This window comes from Thermobia domestica, chromosome 3 (genome assembly GCF_964235325.1).
Source record: "Thermobia domestica chromosome 3, izTheDome1.hap1.1, whole genome shotgun sequence".
In the NCBI taxonomy this organism is placed as follows: Eukaryota; Metazoa; Arthropoda; class Insecta; order Zygentoma; family Lepismatidae; genus Thermobia; species Thermobia domestica.
In genome coordinates, this window is record NC_137456.1 from 259,134,153 (window position 1) to 259,153,698 (window position 19,546).

The following is a 19,546-nucleotide window of genomic DNA, read 5'->3' on the forward strand; positions in this document are numbered from 1 at the left end:
TAGAAATTGGTTTTTGGGGAAAGCAGGATTTATTAGGCAGGGATAAACATGCAGTCACATAATGGTATATGTATTTTGATGCATTTTTCTGGGTGCTTCAAAAATCCAAAAGAGCAAATGTTTAATCTGCTCCTTCTATCATACCCTTGCCTTTGTAGTGTCCATAGTTTATAGTGTTTTCATTGAAAATCGTTAAGGTGAACCTGTTTTCCACTTTTTACTCACCTAAATTACACATACAATACTTATACAAATTGATAATTGACCTCTCTCTCTCTCTATATATATATATATATATATATATATTTAAATAATTTATGTGTATGCTGATTCCTGTTTATTTTACAGTTCATTGCTGATTATGTTGAAACGAACCCTTTATTCAAAGAGGATCGTGTTTGCCAAGATCTGATCATGGAGGCTTTAAAGTATCACCTGCTGCCGGAAAGGAGACCCATGTTACAGTCGCCACGAACGAGACCAAGGAAATCTACTGTTGGCGCCCTCTATGCTGTTGGAGGAATGGATGCAAATAAAGGCAGGTTGAATAGCTTTTAAATAGTCTTATAGTATGCATAAAACCCGATGAAAGTAGCCGAATCTGACAAGTAAGGGACCATATGGTTGTCACGCAAATCAGATGCAGACATACGCCATCCGATTGAGCATAAAAAGATATGGAGAACACAGAAATTTAAGGTGCTAAGGGCCATAGGGAGCGGAGCGAGGAAAGAGGAAACATTGAATGTCGGCAAAATTGGAGAAAGTCAGGAATGACGGGAAAAGTTAATTTCTTGCAAACAGGGAAAGAAAGTCAACCAAAAGGACGAAACTAAACATAGCAAGGGCATCAAGGACGAAGAAAGATCATAATCAGGGTTGCCATCCGGACCGCAGTGTTGCCAGCGCTGCATAACATTGATATGGAAGATATAGCACAGTATAGCAATTCATGCACAAGGAAAAATATTAGTAACACAAAAGACAATTGAAAAGACTCTGTACACGTGCGTAAAAAGGTTTAACGTAGTCGTGAGTGAATATTACACCCGCGTGAATACAAACGGAGGAAAACAGAGAATAGTACGCACCATTTGTAGTTTAATTGCAGTTGACGTGAAGATCATGTGTACCCCCTTCACTTTCATGTCTATATTTGTCCTCCCTCATGTACATTATTCACTCACGACTATCGTTAAATCTTTTTACGCACGAGTACAGAGTCTTTTCAATTGTCTTTCGTGTTACTAATATTTTTCCTTGTGCATGAATTGCTATACTGTGCTATACCTTCCATATCAATGTTATGCAGCGCTGGCAACACTGCGGTCCAGATGGCAACCCTGATTATGATCTTTCTTCGTCCTTGATGCCTTGCTATGTTTAGTTTCGTTCTTTTGGTTGACTTTCTTTCCCTGTTTGCAAGAAATTAACTTTTCCCGTCATTCCTGACTTTCTTCAATTTTGCCGACATTCAATGTTTCCTCTTTCCTCGCTTCGCTCCCTATTGCCCTTAGCACCTTAAATTTCTATGTTCTCCATATCTTTTCATGTTCAATCAAATGGCGTATGTCTGCATCTGATTTGCGCGACAATCATATGGTCCCTTACTTGTGAGCAGTTAAAGTAATGCGTACACTTCGCAATTCGTTGTAACAAAATGGAAGTAATAATATAGTAATACAGTAATACATACTACAGTAATGTAGTAATACAACAAAAGAGCTTTGCCAAAAATTCATATTTAAAATCAAGCGTGTCAGTATTTTACAGATTAAACTCTTGGGGGCTACCACCAGAGATCTTTAATTTTTTACTTATAGTGATTATATCCTTTAAACATTGCACAGTATTCTTACCGAATTTGGTATACCAGAAGAAAAGTAATTATGTTAATGAATGAGTTAAGTGATTTCGTCACTTTCGCTCTCAACCGAAGTGAAACCACACATTTTCGGTTTCAAATAATACATCTTCTAGGTAAAGAAAGCATAGGTCCTTGTGCGTTTCATTTTAGTTTCTTGTAAATAAGTTTGCCTCCCCTGTTTATTTTTGATCTATTTGCTCTTTAAAATTTTCTCTTTCAGAAACTTAAACAGAAATCGCAGTTCTCTCTTTCATTATAATATTTAGAAGTTGATGCAAAACAACAAGTTCTATATGCAGCTCATGGCTTTGGAACTAGCGGAAACAAATGAAAAACAAATATTGGCGGAGATATGTAATGCTTAACCGGTCCATTAAGATGAGTTTGAATGAAACCCAAAGTGAAGTTCGAGTAGGGAAGTACGTGTCCACGAGCTTTCGCATTGTGAGTGGTCTGAAACAAAGAGATGCGTTATCGATATTATACAATTTTGCTTTCGAATATGCTATAAGGGAAGCAACCAAGGCCTACAGCTGAATAGCACTTACCATGTTATGGCTTATGGTGATAGAGTATGCCAGTTTAATAGGAGATGATATAAAGACAATAGAAAGAAATGCATAGGTTTTATTAAACGCTTGCAGGGATATAAGTTTAGAAAAACTTGTCGTGACCGTAATTCTACAAACTGTGGGTTTGTTACGAAAGCCTTTCCTGCTGGTCTCGTATGGCTAATGCATGTGCCTTTAGTACACGTGGTCTTGGGTTTGATTCCCGGTGAGAGAGCATAAAAATTTTAATTTTACAATGATTTACTTTCATCAATCATCCGTCTCCTTTAGCGTATAGGGCATAACCGTGAGACGTTAAAGTAAATAAGAAAAAGATAAAATATCAGGTATACTTTTAACAAAGTGAACATCTTCAAATATCAGCATTAATAGGCCAAAACTATGTTCACGGTGAAATTAAATGTCGACTGAAAGCAGTCAATTAGTGTTATTATTTAGTCCAAACCCTAAGTCTTCGCAACTTTTGTAAAGAATTTGAAGCTTAAAATTTAGAAAACAATAAGTATGCTTGTTAACCTGTATGGTATGGTTTGAGGGTAGAACTCAGACTAGAAGTATTTGAAAATGAAATCCTGAAGCAAGTATTTGGTCCCAAGAGGGACGGGAATGGGGAATGGCTGAAACTTCATAATGAGGAACTGTATAATTTATACCGTTTATCTAACATACGAGAGAGAATCAAATGAAACCGCGAGTATTTTTTTCCCACTGTTCTCCCAGCAGCAGGGAGAATGTTTTTTTGATATTATTTTTCTACATAGTTCCCTCCCAGTTCAGTGCATTTACGTCATCGGATAGGAAATGCTTCGATACAGCGTGAGAAAAATTCTTTTTTTGACACTGTAGCCACTCATGCACCACCGATTGGACGTCTTCATCAGACTTGAACTCCTGCTCTCCAAGGTACTCCTTTAATGGACCAACGATATGGAAATCTAACTGTGCCAAATCTGGCGAGTATGGCGGATGTGGAGGCGCTTGAAGCGCAGGTCGTCGATGATTTCAAAGCAGGATGAGGACGGGCGTTATATGTTGAAGCAAAACACCTGCACTTTAACAATACCTTTTGCTGTGTGCGTATTGCTGGCTTCAAATAATTCTTGAGAAGGTCGGTAGGTGGCACTACTCATATAGTGGGACATATAGTGTTCCAGAATAGGACCATTCTTATCCCAAAATAAAGTCAACATGACTTCCCTGCAGGCTGCGAAACGTCGCCATTCTTTGCTTGCACCGTACATATCTGGTTGAGAATGGTGCACCCAACTTTCATCCCTGGTGACAGTCTGAGCTAGCAAATTCTCATCCTCCTCTTCAAAATGCGTCAGCTGTCGAGGAACCCACCTGGCGCACACTTTTCTGTAGCGAAGTTCGTCATGTACTATGTGTTACACTGAATCGAAACTCATTCAGCAAGGAAGCCATATCATCCTGGATTTTCCTGAATAAGCAAATCTGCTGCTGCTATGGACTCCTCTTTCACAACTCGATGAGCCTAACCCGGACGGGAACATCAGTCAACCAAGTCATACCTTCTGTGAATTTCTTGCACCACTCGTGGATTTGCCGTTGTGACAGACAGGCGTTACCATACTTCGTTTTCATTCTTCAGTGAATATCAACCGGTTTCACACCTTCATTCCATAAAAATCGAATAACGCTACGCTTTTCTTCCGTAGTGCAGCTGCGTAGTAGTGCCGCCATATTGAATCAGCTATTACTCAGCTCCATCCCCATCTACCGGCACTGCTTTGTACTACAAGCTCGGAAAGAATTCAAGGACTGTGTTTGCAAATTTCGCAACGCTTCGAGAACAAAACAGATTTTTAATGCACTTTTACGGTTCTCTTGCGGTTTTCATTTGATTCTCCCTTGTAGTTAAGGTCATTAAGTCTAGGAAGTTCAGGTGAGCATATGTAGCCAGAATGGATGAAAATAGAAACATTTTCAAACTTTTAGTTGGAGATCCAATCAGTAAAAGACAATTAGGAAGACCTAGGCTCAGATAAGAGAACAATATTAAGATGGATCTCGCGACATGTAAATTCAAAGTAGGAACGATCCAGTTCGCTAAGGACACAAGTCAGTGGAGAGTTTTTGCGAATGCGGCATTCATTAAGCCTTTGCCTTCGATGTGCCACAGAATTAGTTAGTTTAATTATATTATTTACGTGTGATTAAAGGAGACATGTAAATTCTGCTAACATGGCCACCTGTCGAACTTTCTGACCTTGCAGTTTCTCGTAAGATAATATTACTAGTTACTCCGTAAGTTTCCCACCTGTCTATTCCGAAAGTTAGCCACTGGTTAGCAATTTTATTTATACTTACAATGTTAAATTCATTCTTATCTTCACCTTTGAAATGAGAAGGTGATAACACGTTGTCCTAGTTTTTTTTCGATACATAAAGTTGTACCTTTCCAATACATCTTAATTAATGTTCATCCAAAGACCTAAAAGCAAATGGGAAGCCACAGAAAGCCATATTGACTTGTACAAGAACACAGGAAATAGTGTACTTAGAAAGGTAAATAGATAACTATAGGTATATGTATAGATAAACAAATATATGGATATACAGGGTGTTCCGGGATTAACTAACATATATTTCACACATGTTTCTCATATAAAATCAATAATAGAAATAATATACAGTCTCTGAGCAAAGTACAATATTTTTATTAAAATATTATGAGTAACAGTTTCACCCTAAACCTTTGGCTTCGTTCAGACACATTATAATCATATAATCAAAGAGTCTCAAATTACACAGTCAGAGAGATCCAATTAAAGAGCACATCATATACAATAAATAAAACAGTTTCATATCTTCCATTACGTATCTAGCGTATGGAATATATTCTAATATTTCTTGAATACTTGAACTGGCGATATTAGTGCGTCAGCGCGTGACATGAAAGGAATTCTCCATAAGTCACTTTCATTTAATTAAATGTTTCTTTTGGTGTATGGGCTGTCATGTACAGGAACTTCGTCACCACTCAGAATTCAAATGGATTCATCTTTATACTTTCATTCGCTCTAGTACCTGTAACTGCTCATAACCTATAGAGATGCATATCAATACACGTAAAATTTCATTATTTTACATTACCTTCAACTACGTTAGAGAAAATCTTTGATGAACCTCCCTCGTACTAGAAGTAAACCTGTGAGTCTGAGTTTCGAGTACTAAACCTAGGCTATAGTAGTAAAAATAATTATTATGATATATTGCAACACTAATATGGTTATTTAGCCCTGCTCGGTTTAGTGATTACCGCGTGCGCCTTTAGTGTACGTGAACCCGGGTTCGATTCCCGGTGGGAGAGCACAAAAAATTTAACTCTACATTCATCCACTGTCATTAATCATTCCTCTTTTTTAGGCTAGATGACATAATCATAGAACGTTAAAAAAAACAAACAAACAAAAAAACACCATAAATATTTGTACTTTACGTGAAATATTTTTCATAAAATTGAATAAGCAAGCTGATGCTTTCACATCTAAAACATCAAAGAGCAATTTTGTTTGATGCACATACTAGCACACCAGGGCGCTGAGGTTGAAATTGCCTGCAATTTCTTTGAAAAATAATACAGATTTGAAATAGAACATACGAGAGTTATTCTTCTAAATCTCGTGCGATTTGATTAATAAATGAATCAGTTTTGTCAGTTCCGATGACAACGAAAATGCAGGGTCCCGAAAATTAAATATTTAGCTCCAAAGAGTATGTCTGCTAGGTAAGGGAAGCATAGGCCGGTATGTAATTTACATTTATTTTCGTTCCATACATTTCCTTGCTTCCCTTATTTTTCTCTATTTGTTCTCTGAAATTTCTTGTTTCAGAAATTTAGACGAAAATTGCGATTCACTCATCCTTTTTATTGTTTATGTAGCACATTTCTTTCGAACACACCGAAAACAAAGTGCCGAAGTACTTATGCAAAATGTCATGTTTCACTTATCCATTGGGACAACAGAAACAGGTCACCTGCGATCGTTCCATTGGTAATTGCTTAAGGTAAAATAAGTGTAAGAGAAACTAAGCAACATTATCTTGAATATACACTAGAAAATTGTAACGCTACAATCAAATGATAAGCTAGAAACTATAAAATTAACAAAGTGAAGTTGACGACAATAACAAATACAATATATATATATACAGGGTGGTCGTGCATGAATGTCGGAAAATTCGAGAGATGAATCTACAGGTAAAAACAAGCAAAAAATGTCATGTGAATATTGGGTGAATGCGGCTTCGTTTGGACGCTAGAGGCGTCTGAAATGTCACCTTCCGAGGCGGCAATTTGCAATATCTCAAGAACGGAGAGAAATACGAATGTCGGGTCAAAACATATCAAAGGAAACCCCATCCGAAGAATCCAATTATGCATAAGTAATGGCGAAACAGTGGCGGCGCTAGAGAGGGGCACAAAGAAAATGAATGAAACATGGAGAAAAGTGAACAATTTACACTGAAAAATTGTAGGAGGGGATGTTACTTGGAACATGCAACAACAAATGTTAATGAACAAAGGCAATAATGGCTACGCTGTAGGGACACTATGAGAGGTGGAATGTTGAAATACAGTATCATTTTAACGGATAGAAATAGAAATGTCGGGTGAAAAGATATCAGAGGAAATCCCACCCGAAGAATCCAATTATGCACACATACTGTGGAACAGTGGCGGCGCCTGGGAGCTGCAAAGATACTGTTAAACACTCTTAGTGATGAAACGTGCAGATCGTGAAAAACACGTATGGAAGATGAGACCCAGTGTACTGTAAAAGCATGAGGTATTGTACTTACCATGGTCAACATAATGCCATACCATAGCAGCTGTTCAATATGTCCTCCTTGTTCTTCAAAGCAGACAACTACACGATGGCGTAAGGATACTCTGACTGGTGCCAGTATCGCTGGCGTTTGCCGTAATGTGGCAAATGCAGCACATACACGCTGGCGAAGATCTTCAACATCATGCAGGGGCCGTGTATACACTAGACTCTTCACGTAACCCCACAGGAAAAATCTAGGGGATTCAGGTCGGGTGAACGTGAGAGCCATGCTTGTCTTCCACCATGACCTATCCACCTGCGTGGAAATGTTTTGTTCAGATATCCACGAATGGTATGACATGAGTGGGCAGGGTCGCCGTCATGCATAAACCACATACACTGTCGTGTCCTCAGTGGCACATCTTGAAACAGAATATGTAGGTTCTGAGTCAGAAACTGGAGATACGGTATTGCGGTCAATCGCTGTGGTAAGAAGTGTGGTCCCATAATGTTGTCGCCAATAATACCAGCCCACACATGCAATTGGAAACGCTGTTGATGCTTCGTCTCTACAATTGCATGCAGGTTGTTGAGTGCCCATCGATGGTCATTGTGGAAATTTGTGATGCCATCCCGTGTGAATAATGCCTCATCCGAGAACAATACCTGTGTTAGAAAGGCTGGTGATACACGGCTGCGGCGGTATAACCAACGACAGAAACGTCGTCGGGTTTCATCGTCACCATCGTATAACGCATGCGTTCGTTGTACGTGGTATGGTCTGAGATTATTACTATGCAAGATGCGATTATTACTATGCACGACTTGATGCGAAGCGTGTTCCTGCTTTGCTATTCGTCGGGTACTAATATTCGGGTTCCGGGTCGCATGTCGGAGTACCCTCTCTTCCAGTGGGGGTGTTCGAACGCGTCGTCGTCTCGAAATGTCTGTGTTGGGAAGGAATGACCCAGTATCCCGCAATCGCTGATGAATACGAATAAACATCTGGAATTTGTGGTGCTGGAATTTGTCGATCTGAGTAGCGTTCCGCATACAACCTACGTGCTTCTTCTGCATTACCTTCCGCTAAACCGTACATCAAATGCATATCTGCCATTTCGGCGTTAGTGTATACTACCCTATTCATTGTGGTGCATTACACATAGCACTTGTCCGTCCGCGCTTGTCAACATCAACACTGTTTCACACGACACAAAGTAAACCACATTCACATACACATGGATCACTGCCCTGCCTGTAGAGTTTAGCACTAAAACGCTTGTGCTATTACTGTCATTGCCCCATTCAGTACGAATGAACTGTGCGCTGTCCTCTGCACCTTCGATGCGAACGCTCTCGTTACCACGCTTTCACTACTCCTATAACCAACTCTACTACGCGACGCTCTGCACGCCCCCTTGTTCCACCTACTGTAGCTATGCGCCCTCTGTCATCGGACATGTATCATACAGTACACCTAGAGTTGTATTCCTTGTTTCCTGATTGCTTTTAAATAGTTGTGTTTTCACCAATTTCAACTTTTCTCCGCGTTTCATCCACTTTCTTTGTGCTTCCCCTGGCACCACCACTGTTTCGCCATCACTTATACATAATTGGATTCTTCGGATGTGATTTCCTTTGATATCTTTTGACCCGACATTCCTATTTCTCACCGTTACAAAGATACTGTATTCCTACAATCCGCCTCCCATAATGTCCCTACAGACTAGCCGTTGTCCTTTTGTTCATTAACATTTGTTGTTGTATGTTCCAAGTAACATCCCCTCCTACAATTTTTCAGTGTAAATTGTTCACTTTTCTCCATGTTTCATTCACTTTCTTTGTGCCCCCCTCTAGCGCCGCCACTGTTTCGCCATTACTTATGCATAATTGGATTCTTCAGATGGGGTTTCCTTTGATATGTTTTGACCCGACATTCGTATTTCTCTCCGTTCTTGAGATATTACAAATTGCCGCCTCGGAAGGTGACATTTCAGACGCCTCTAGCGTCCAAACGAAGCCGCATTCACCCAATGTTCATATGACATTTTTTGCTTGTTTTTACCTGTAGATTCATCTCCCGAATTTTCCGACATTCATGCACGACCACCCTGTATATATATATATATATATATATATATATATATATATATATATATATATATATATATATATATATATATATATATATATATATATATACAGGGTGAGTCAAAATAAGTGTTACAAGCCAATATCTCGCGAACTATACATCATATAAGAAAAATATTAAGAGACAATGTACAATACAGAGGGGCCTAAGAAATGAGTCAAACATTAGGTTTCCCCCGCCCCCCATTTTGGGGGGAGGGAGGTAAACGTGAAATTTTCAAATGAGAACATAGGTCGAGTGATACCTCGTTCGAAAGAGCTTGAAAAATTGAACATTTTTTGTAGGAAACAATTTTTGATATGGGGCACCGTTTTCAAGATGGGCCCCAAAAATGGTCCTGTATCCGATAAAATTTCCAGTACTTATAACTAAGTGTTACAAGCCAATATCTCGCGAACTATACATCATATAAGAAAAATATTAAGAGACAATGTACAATACAGAGGGGCCTAAGAAATGAGTCAAACATTAGGTTTCCCCCGCCCCCCATTTTGGGGGGAGGGAGGTAAACGTGAAATTTTCAAATGAGAACATAGATCGAGTGATACCTCGTTCGAAAGAGCTTGAAAAATTGAACATTTTTTGTAGGAAACAATTTTTGATATGGGGCACCGTTTTCAAGATGGGCCCCAAAAATGGTCCTGTATCCGATAAAATTTCCAGTACTTATAACTAAGTGTTACAAGCCAATATCTCGCGAACTATACATCATATAAGAAAAATATTAAGAGACAATGTACAATACAGAGGGGCCTAAGAAATGAGTCAAACATTAGGTTTCCCCCGCCCCCCATTTTGGGGGGAGGGAGGTAAACGTGAAATTTTCAAATGAGAACATAGGTCGAGTGATACCTCGTTCGAAAGAGCTTGAAAAATTGAACATTTTTTGTAGGAAACAATTTTTGATATGGGGCACCGTTTTCAAGATGGGCCCTAAAAATGGTCCGGTATCCGATAAAATTTCCAGTACTTATAAATCGGAAACGTATGAGTAGGAAACGATTAAACAAAAAATAAAAAACGGAAACATCATAGGCAATGTGGAATGATGTTGTCGTGGTGTCCGCAGGGCCCTAATAATGGGGCTCCGGGACCAATTTCAAAATTATTAATGGGAATATACCTGTAGGTTGAGTGATACCTTGTTTGATAGATCGTGGAAAGCCAAACAGCTTCGTACGAAATTTGTTTTCGTTTTGGGCAAGCCTGTTTCAAAATGGCCGCCAAAAATGGTTTCACATTCAGATAGAAAGTGCAGTGTTCAATTTGAGTATTACACGCCAATATCAACGCAACGAACTACGCATCAAATAAGAAAAGTGTTAAGAGTCAATGTACAATACAGAAAGCCTGAAATTTGTGTTAAAGAAGTTCCCTCGTCCCGCTTTTGTATGGTGGGGTGTACATGGAATTTTCAAATCGCAACATAGGGCGAGTGATACCTCTTTGATAGATCGTGAAATACCAAACAGCTTACTACAAAAGTTGTTTTGATTTCAGACAAGCCTGTCATAACAGCATTACCACAACCTAATATCCTGTAAAGTAGTAGGATAACGTTTAGTAATTCTACGGGTATGTGCGATGTTAAAAATTGTAATTTCAATCACTGTAAAGCAAATAATTTCAACACTTACCATGTTACAAATGATGCTCGATATGTCCTCCATCCTGCTCCACACACCTCCGTAAGCGGCGGCATAGGGATGTTCGTACATCATGTAGCATCTCTGGAGTGATAGATGCACACACACCTTGGATACGCGCCTTCATATCATCAGTAGTTGTTGGTACGTTGGACATTACCCGATCCTTAACATAACCCCAGAGGAAAAAATCAAGTGGGGTTAGGTCAGGAGATCGTGGAGGCCAGTGAATAGGACCTCGACGCCCAATCCATTTATTCGCCATACGGTGGTCCAATAAGGCTCTGACCTGACGTGCGTTGTGTGCTGGAGCACCATCATGTTGATACCACATTCTTATACGTTCAGCGAAAGGAATATTCTCTAACAACTCCGGGTATAGTACATCACTGATAAATGCGGCATAGGTATCACCAGTAAGACGTCCATCAAAAAAATATGGCCCAATGATATGGTTACCAAGGATGCCACACCATACATTAAGAGACCACCGATGCTGATGAGCAACTTCTCTCTGCCATAGTGGATTTTCCCTAGCCCAATAATGCATATTATGTCGATTTACGTGTCCTGTGTTTGTAAATGTAGCTTCATCGCTAAACAAGATGGTGGATATGAAGTTGCGCTGTCTGTTTTCCATACCTTCCAACCATAGACAAAATTGCAATCTGGCATGAAAATCATTGCCAGATAATTCCTGATGTAAGATGATATGATACGGATGAAACATGTACTCGTGCAAAATACGCACTACAGATCTTTGGCTAACTCCACTGGCCTGAGCGAGATATCTCGTGGTAACATGTGGGTCTACGTGCACTGCTGCCAATATTCCTGTTGCACGTTCTTCATTGGTTGCAGAGCGGTAACGACCCCTACCTCGTCCCCGGACAAGACTACCATGTTGCCGCAAACGTCTCTCCAATCGCAGAAATGCCATGTGAGATGTTTGTTGGCGTTGGGGATAGCGCATTGCATACATTGGTGCCGCGCTACGATAGTTTCTTCTACATTCCCCCAACACCAGCAACATATCTACACAATGATCAAACACCGCCATTGCTCTATTCAAACGCTACCCAAACTAATAATATCAATACGATAGTGTTCGTTTACTTATACGGAAAACTTATCACCAAAGTTTATATCCCGTTCTTTCTACGTCTGCACACTTACACTTACATTTATTACGTTTCCATAGCGATTACATTAATAGTTGACGATCAAAAATAATCTAAAGATATTTCTTTGCAACTTTCTTTTCTTTGTATAAAACGGCTCAAATAATTCGCCTCTGATCCTTTTTTTTTATAAGATGGTACAGATTGTTAATGCAATATACAACGTTATCGTTGTACTATGTTCCGAAGGCCATCGGTTCCATTCCCCAGGCAATGACATTGACGGGCTTTCCTTACTCTAACTGGGCACATGCTGAGATGTTGCCTACAAGTAGGGCCTAATGTTCCTATGTTACCTTCCTATCCCTTTCTCATAGGATTGTAGTGATTGAGGAACGACGTCTTTTTGCGCATACGTATTAGTATTATTCATTGTCTTATTATTTTCATTCATATTATTATTACTAGTTTTATTATTATTTTGCGTATTCTTCTTCTTCTTCTTCTTCTTATTATTATTATTATTATTATTATTATTATTATTATTATTAATATTATTATTATTATTATTATTATTACGTTATAGGTCGATTTTGCCTCCGAAAATTTTACTTGTTATTCACTTACAGTATGATGATGGAACCTCGTGTTCGACATATTTTTAGGCCTGTTTGTATTGTACATGGACTCTTAACACTTTTTATTTGATGCAATAATTCGCGTGATATTGGCTTGTAACACTCAGTTTGAACACTGCACTTTCTATCTGAATGTGGAACCATTTCCGGCGGCCATTTTGTAACAGGCTTGCCCGAAATCAAAACATTTTTTTTTCTAAGCTGTTTGGTTTTCCATAATCTATCAAACAAGGTATCACTCGACCTATATTCAGATTTGAAATTTTAAAATTGTTCCCGGGGCCCCATGATGGGGTCCTGGGGCACCACAACACCATTCCACGTTGCCTATGGCGTTTACCTTTTTCATTTTTTGTTTTATGTTTTTCTACTTAGCCGTTTCCGATTTATAAGTACTGGAAATTTTATCTCTTACAGGACCAATTTTGGGGTCTATCTTGAAAACGGTGCCCCATATCAAAAATTGTTTCCTACAAAAAATGTTCAATTTTTCAAGCTCTTTCGAACGAGGTATCACTCGACCTATGTTCTCATTTGAAAATTTCACGTTTACCTCCCTCCCCCCAAAATGGGGGGCGGAGGAAACCTAATGTTTGACTCATTTCTTAGGCCCCTCTGTATTGTACATTGTCTCTTAGTATTTTTCTTGTATGATGTATAGTTCGCAAGATATTGGATTGTAACACTTATTTATAAGTACTGGAAATTTTATCGGATACAGGACCATTTTTGGGGCCCATCTTAAAAACGGTGCCTCATATCAAAAATTGTTTCCTACAAAAATTGTTCAATTTTTCAAGCTCTTTCGAACGAGGTATCACTCGACCTATGTTCTCATTTGAAAATTTCACGTTCACCCCCCTCCCCCCAAAATGGGGGGAGGGGGAAACCTAATGTTTGACTCATTTCTTAGGCCCCTCTGTATTGTACATTGTCTCTTAATATTTTTCTTATATGATGTATAGTTCGCGAGATATTGGCTTGTAACACTTATTTTGACTCACCCTGTATATATATATATATATATATATATATATAGGTAAAAATATGTATCAGTAATATGTAAGTTAATTGTGTATACTTATAATATGGTGCTATCAAATCATCTGGCCATGTTATATTACTTACTAAAATAAAATGAATGATAAAGTATCTTTGTTATTTACATAGAAATATATTAACATGTTCTGTACTGCATGTACAATTGCACAGTGCTGTGGTCGTGGTCGCTTGAACGCAAAACAAATAAATCAGTGTTGCAGTCCAGTAATAAGACTCTGAAGAAAGAGTAAAACCAATTACTCTTCTGAGTTCTTTAAATTTATTTTTAAAACTGTAAATGCAATTATACCGGACTTCATTGAGAAATAAACAAAAGAGCAGCTTTTTATTAATCAACTAATCAGAACAAGACATCCACATTTAATACTGATATCCGCAAGAATCTCTTTAACAAATTCTACCATAGCATCATTATCAATTTCATGAAATACTCAGAATCGTAATTTGTGAACTATTCTTTAGTCTTTCTTCGGAATCTTAACAGCAGGAATTGGCAACATTAATTACTTTCTATCTAACTTTTTTTTTCCAACTTTCTCTTAGTGTTATGTGTTTTCAGTATGAATGCAGAAGTATCATAATGTTTATTGTTTGATTCTTTTAGGAGCAACCAGCATAGAGAAATACGATTTGAGAACAAACAGTTGGACGCATGTAGCCAATATGAGTGGTCGACGATTACAGTTTGGTGTTGCTGTGATCGATGGCAAATTGTATGTTGTCGGTGGAAGAGATGGACTGAAAACTCTTAACACCGTTGAGTGTTACGATATTAAAACTAAAACATGGACCATGCTTCCTCCAATGTCCACTCACAGACATGGATTAGGTAAGTATCTTAGTCTTAAGTCCTATAACAGACTGAATTTAAATATGTTTCTGTACACGAAGCACATACTAATCCAACATTTCACCTCGAAATTTCCTTATCAAAGTTGCCTAACTGTCCTACATTTTTCAGCATATTGGGAAAACCAAAATATGACGCATACGCAATTTTTAGTACTTCACAGTTTTTATTATTATTACTGAGCAGTTTTTATCATTATTTATTTATTTTATTCATTTATTAACTAATTCCGGACAAGCAGTTGGCCTTCCCCTCGTGAAACTAACGTCCAAAAGACTGACAACGACCATAACTTTCCCTTTGCTATTAATTTCTATAGCAAGCTTTGTAGTTTTCAGATATGTCTGTAAAATGTCTTCAAGAGAGCCTTTTATACGAATTTTGGAAAATCACAAGAAAACCTCCGACTGCTGGGGAAAACAATTCATTCGTAAATATTAAAGGAAGAAAAGGTACCGTACTTATCACAAGTTAACCTTATTACAGCAACTTGTACAGTTTCCCACTAGTCTAGTGGCTGATGTATGCACTTCCGGTGCCCATACTCCTGGGAATCGAACGCATTACCGTTGTTCGGATTTCACCGTAAACTGTAAGTAGATATCCCATGTAGCCCGGGTTCTCCTAAAAAGGGATTCTGAACTTTATCGAGCTGACTAACTTATAACATATCGTATCCTTATCGTGTTTAGATTACTTTTAGCTTTTCGTATCAACAAGCTGCAGAATGACGAGCATCCATAAGTTCACATATTAGTTAGGGTTAAACTGTGTAAAATGTGGTCCATTATATTGATGGACATCAGTGCACAATTTGTTCGTACAAGTAGAGGTGACCTAGATGAAGTTATCGTGAGATTCGCCTAAGGGACACCCGTTTAACATTCGATGGAAGATATGTGATTGTGGCTAAAGTGTACTTTAGAGGAAATACTATATCTGGTACTTTATTTTCCCGAAGACACTCAAGGAAACCACGAATTTTCCACGTCTTTCATTTAAGCACCATTTTAACGGATGCGAACCCAAGCTTCAAAATCTAAAGTGGGACAAATTGGCAATGCTACAAATTATTGATATTGTATTATGTTTTAAATGCATATAACATACTATTGTTCCAATTCTTGAAATCGCTTTAAATTGAAGGCCACGGTGGCTCAGTGGTAGAGCGGTCACCTCTGGTGCAAGGGATCATTGGTTCGATCCCAGCTCGCGCCAAGTTAGCTTTGTGGTGAACAAACACCGTATGCGTATGTTTTCTTGGGGTTCGAGGTTCTCTCGTCTCCTTTAGCCTAGCCGGCATATCCGCGGGACGTAAAACCTTAAGATTTCATTTCATTTTCGATTTAAATTGAAAAATTCATTTCATAAATTCTTTTTTTAGAGAGACATCGCATATTTTAAAATTCAAGTAACAAGGTACCTAGACCGGCATACCGATTCGTACCAAAAAAAAAACTGCTACTTACTGAAATAATTTGTTGTTGATACGTTCCTCATTTCTTAAAAAAGCGTTCAAATGAATTACATATAGTAGACTTAGATGAGGAACTAGCAGAAATCGACATCTCAAAAACATTACTCAGTAGTATTTTGAACTTAGTATTTTAGAAGGAAGTGGGCATTTACTACTTCTTCAAACCCCGTGTATGTGGGTTTTCTCGGGGTTCTCCCGTTTCTTCCCACTTTCATCATTCCACCATTTCATTCATTTCTCATCATTACCGTCTCCTTTAGCCTAGCCGGCATAACCGTGGGACATAAAATTCAAAGATTTCATTTCATTTTTACTTTTTCAAACCGCAAGTGATATACCTAATCACTTTGGCTTCAGTTTCGGCTTTCTGTAGAGTGAGCACGGTAAGGGATGGTATGAAATATTTTAAACTGGGTTAGTGTAAATGTCACAAGACTAAGCTCCTTCTCTAATTTTTACCACTTCCGTTTTTAATACAGGATCCCCGTAGAGCAAAAACGGGAAAAGATAGCGTTAAATGTATTGTTGAAGAAGATTCAGCTTTCCAAGAGTAGAATCCGTACTTACTCCTCTGTTGAAACCGAGAGTCGTAGATTTAATCCCATTCATTTTCTGTATTGGATTTTCTTAAAGCGAAAGCAGTAAGAGGTAGCAAGAAATGTTTCTAATTTTTTTTTTAGAAAGAAAAGGAAAAAGAAACAATTGATGATAATAGTTAATAGTTTACAGATATTAAACGCTCTTGAGGGACAGCTTATTATATTTAAATTTGATCAAATAAGATTTTCTGTTTAAGAAACAAAATATTGCTAAAAGTCTGTAAATTTATGTGTTAAAAATATTCAAGAATAATTTCCAAAATAATAATTACCACATATATACTGGTATCAAAACAATTTTCTGAAATAAATGTAAACATATCTATAAAACAATATTTCCTGGAGCTAAGTTAAACATTTGTAGTCAACGAAATAGCATCTTCATACAAAATTACTGTAAGACAAAATTCATTATTAACCTTGATATAAAGTTGTTGCAAGTCTACCCTTTGCCCTTTGCAAATATTCCAATGAAAAAAAAATATCAACATGTAATATTTTTGTCCTTACCAAAGTGATCCTGGGAGACGTGTGTGTACAAAAGTCAAATATTTATTAATATATTCAACATACGGAAACCATTTTTAATATATTGTCTCTTAATGCTAAGTTCTTTTAAAATAATATATTTTTACAGCAGAAGATTTTGATAGCCAAATATTAAAGTTGAGTCACAGTCGCTGTTTAGGATGACAACATGATTTATAACTAATATTACGGCAAAGGGTATTTGTAAGGGGAGACTTATCCACTTGTAAGAAGAAACGAGTAATGTCTGACAACACGCTGCAGATTCTATTCCAAATTTTGGTCCTTCCTTTTTTCTTACAAGGAAAATACGTGGGCACGAAGGGTGAATACGCACAAAAAAGAAAGCATTTGTAAGTTAGCACGCCGGAAGCAAACAGTGATGTCCGTTTTTCTGCAAGATGCTGTAAACGTCTGCAAAAGCAGGGCAAAGTAGAACATGTGTCGTAATTACAGGGAGTCTATAAAATCTGACCCCGGGCCATTTTTGCGGAAACGGTTGGGTGGATAGAAAAAGTGGCGAACACGTATCCCATTATTTTTAGAGCACACATTTTGAATGAAAAAGTTGTGTCTCACGGTCCCCAGGAGGGTCCTAGACAGGGTGCAACCAAAATTTTTCAAATGGTAAGAGGGGTCAAGTAGTATATCGTTGGAAAGGTATTGTGAAAAGAAACGAGAATGGGGTCTTGACGCTCATTCTGTTCTAAATGGTAGACAGGCAAAGTTTCAAAACAGTTGTCATGAAAGAGTCTGTGACCACCATTTTGCATAGGGTGCACATACAGACTCGGGACTTCGTAATGTAGTAGCGGGACTTCCTCCACGTTATCTACGTGCATCTCCTACTGTGACCTCTCATGGAGGTTTCTAACATCTTGCAGACAAACGAACGTCACCATTTGCTAGATTGTAAGAGAACTTGTTTCATATCTTGTTTCTTTTCAACGATCTACTACGTAACCCCCTTACCATGTGAAAAGTTTGGTTGGATCTTGTCTGCGACTCTCCGGGGAACTCTGGGACACAGCTTTTTTTTCATTCCAAATGTATGTCCCTAAAAATAATGGGATACATGTTCCAATTTTTCCATCCACCCAACCGTTTCCGCAAATATGGCCCGGGGTCAGACTTTATAGACTCCCTGTAATTATGACACATGCTCTACTTTGCCCTGCTTTTGCAGACGTTTACAGCATCTTGCAGAAAAACGGACATCACTGTTTGCTTGCGGAGTGCTAACATTACAAATGCTTTCCTTTCTGTGCGTATTCACCCGTTCGAGCCCAAGTACTTTCCTTGTTAGCCAAATTGCCGTACGATGTACTTTTCGTATGAACCGAATTCAAAGCATGAAATGATCTGCCTCACTATATTAGCTTCTTCGCCAACAGTAGGTGTAGTCTGATCTTCAGAATGTTTAACTGATCTATATTTGAAGTTGCCAAGTTTTTGTTTCGAGTTTCGAAAATAATTTCAAATTTTCTGTCTTTCCGTCCAGAATATTAACGCGGTGCGTAAATGTAGAAACCAAAACTGAAGTCGACGCCAAGCAAGTTTTCCAGCAAATTAGATATTTTTAACAGGTTTAGTCTTCAGAGGTGAAAACAATAGCAGATACAACGTGGAGTTTTGATGCTCAAAAGTGGAATGACAATAAAATGTAGTACGTATTTCCTCGCAGCACGAAGCTATTAAAATTAGCAGTGTGAATTTTCTTAGAAGAATTTGAAAATCTTAGTTTTCCAAAGTACAATCCAAAATTACGATATCTATTTAAGATATCGTAATTTACCTTCTTTCTCCAAACGTTTTTCCTTTGGCATGAATCCACGCTCTCTTTCGCTACGTCATATTCTTTCATTTTGAATTAATATCCTTTTCCCCAGCGCCTTATATGTGATGAAGATGAAAACGTAGTAGGATCCTGGGAATTTTAAAATCCCAGTCGTTTCTGTTCTGTTAGTAAATCGTCCGCGCGATCCTTTTTTGCTTCACCTCTTTTTTGTTTTCTCAATAACGTTTAACAGATTCAGCTGTTTAACCCTGCTTAACGGAAATTTTTGTGGTCGAAGATGGATCTTAGTAGAATCAAAATAAGTGAGCAAATCTTTGTGCCCCAACTCATTGTGAAAATGTACTATAGATCGAAATAACATTTAGTAATAAATCTTAGATGCATCGTTTTACTTGTACAAAATCAGTGTTAAATCACGTAGAGGAGAATAATAAGTTTCT

General features: G+C 38.1%; 1 protein-coding gene across 3 annotated transcripts in view; it reads left to right on the plus strand.

Annotated features, from left to right (window-relative positions):
- The window catches only part of LOC145681029 (kelch-like protein 5), a 589,536-nt gene that overhangs the window by 546,049 nt on the left and 23,941 nt on the right, over window positions 1-19,546 (plus strand). For all 3 annotated transcript variants that reach the window (XM_081752333.1, XM_081752334.1, XM_081752332.1), the window contains 2 exons: window positions 349-538; window positions 14,459-14,683. In XM_081752333.1, coding sequence (XP_081608459.1) covers window positions 349-538; window positions 14,459-14,683 — 415 coding nt within the window. The remainder of the gene's footprint in view (window positions 1-348; window positions 539-14,458; window positions 14,684-19,546) is intronic.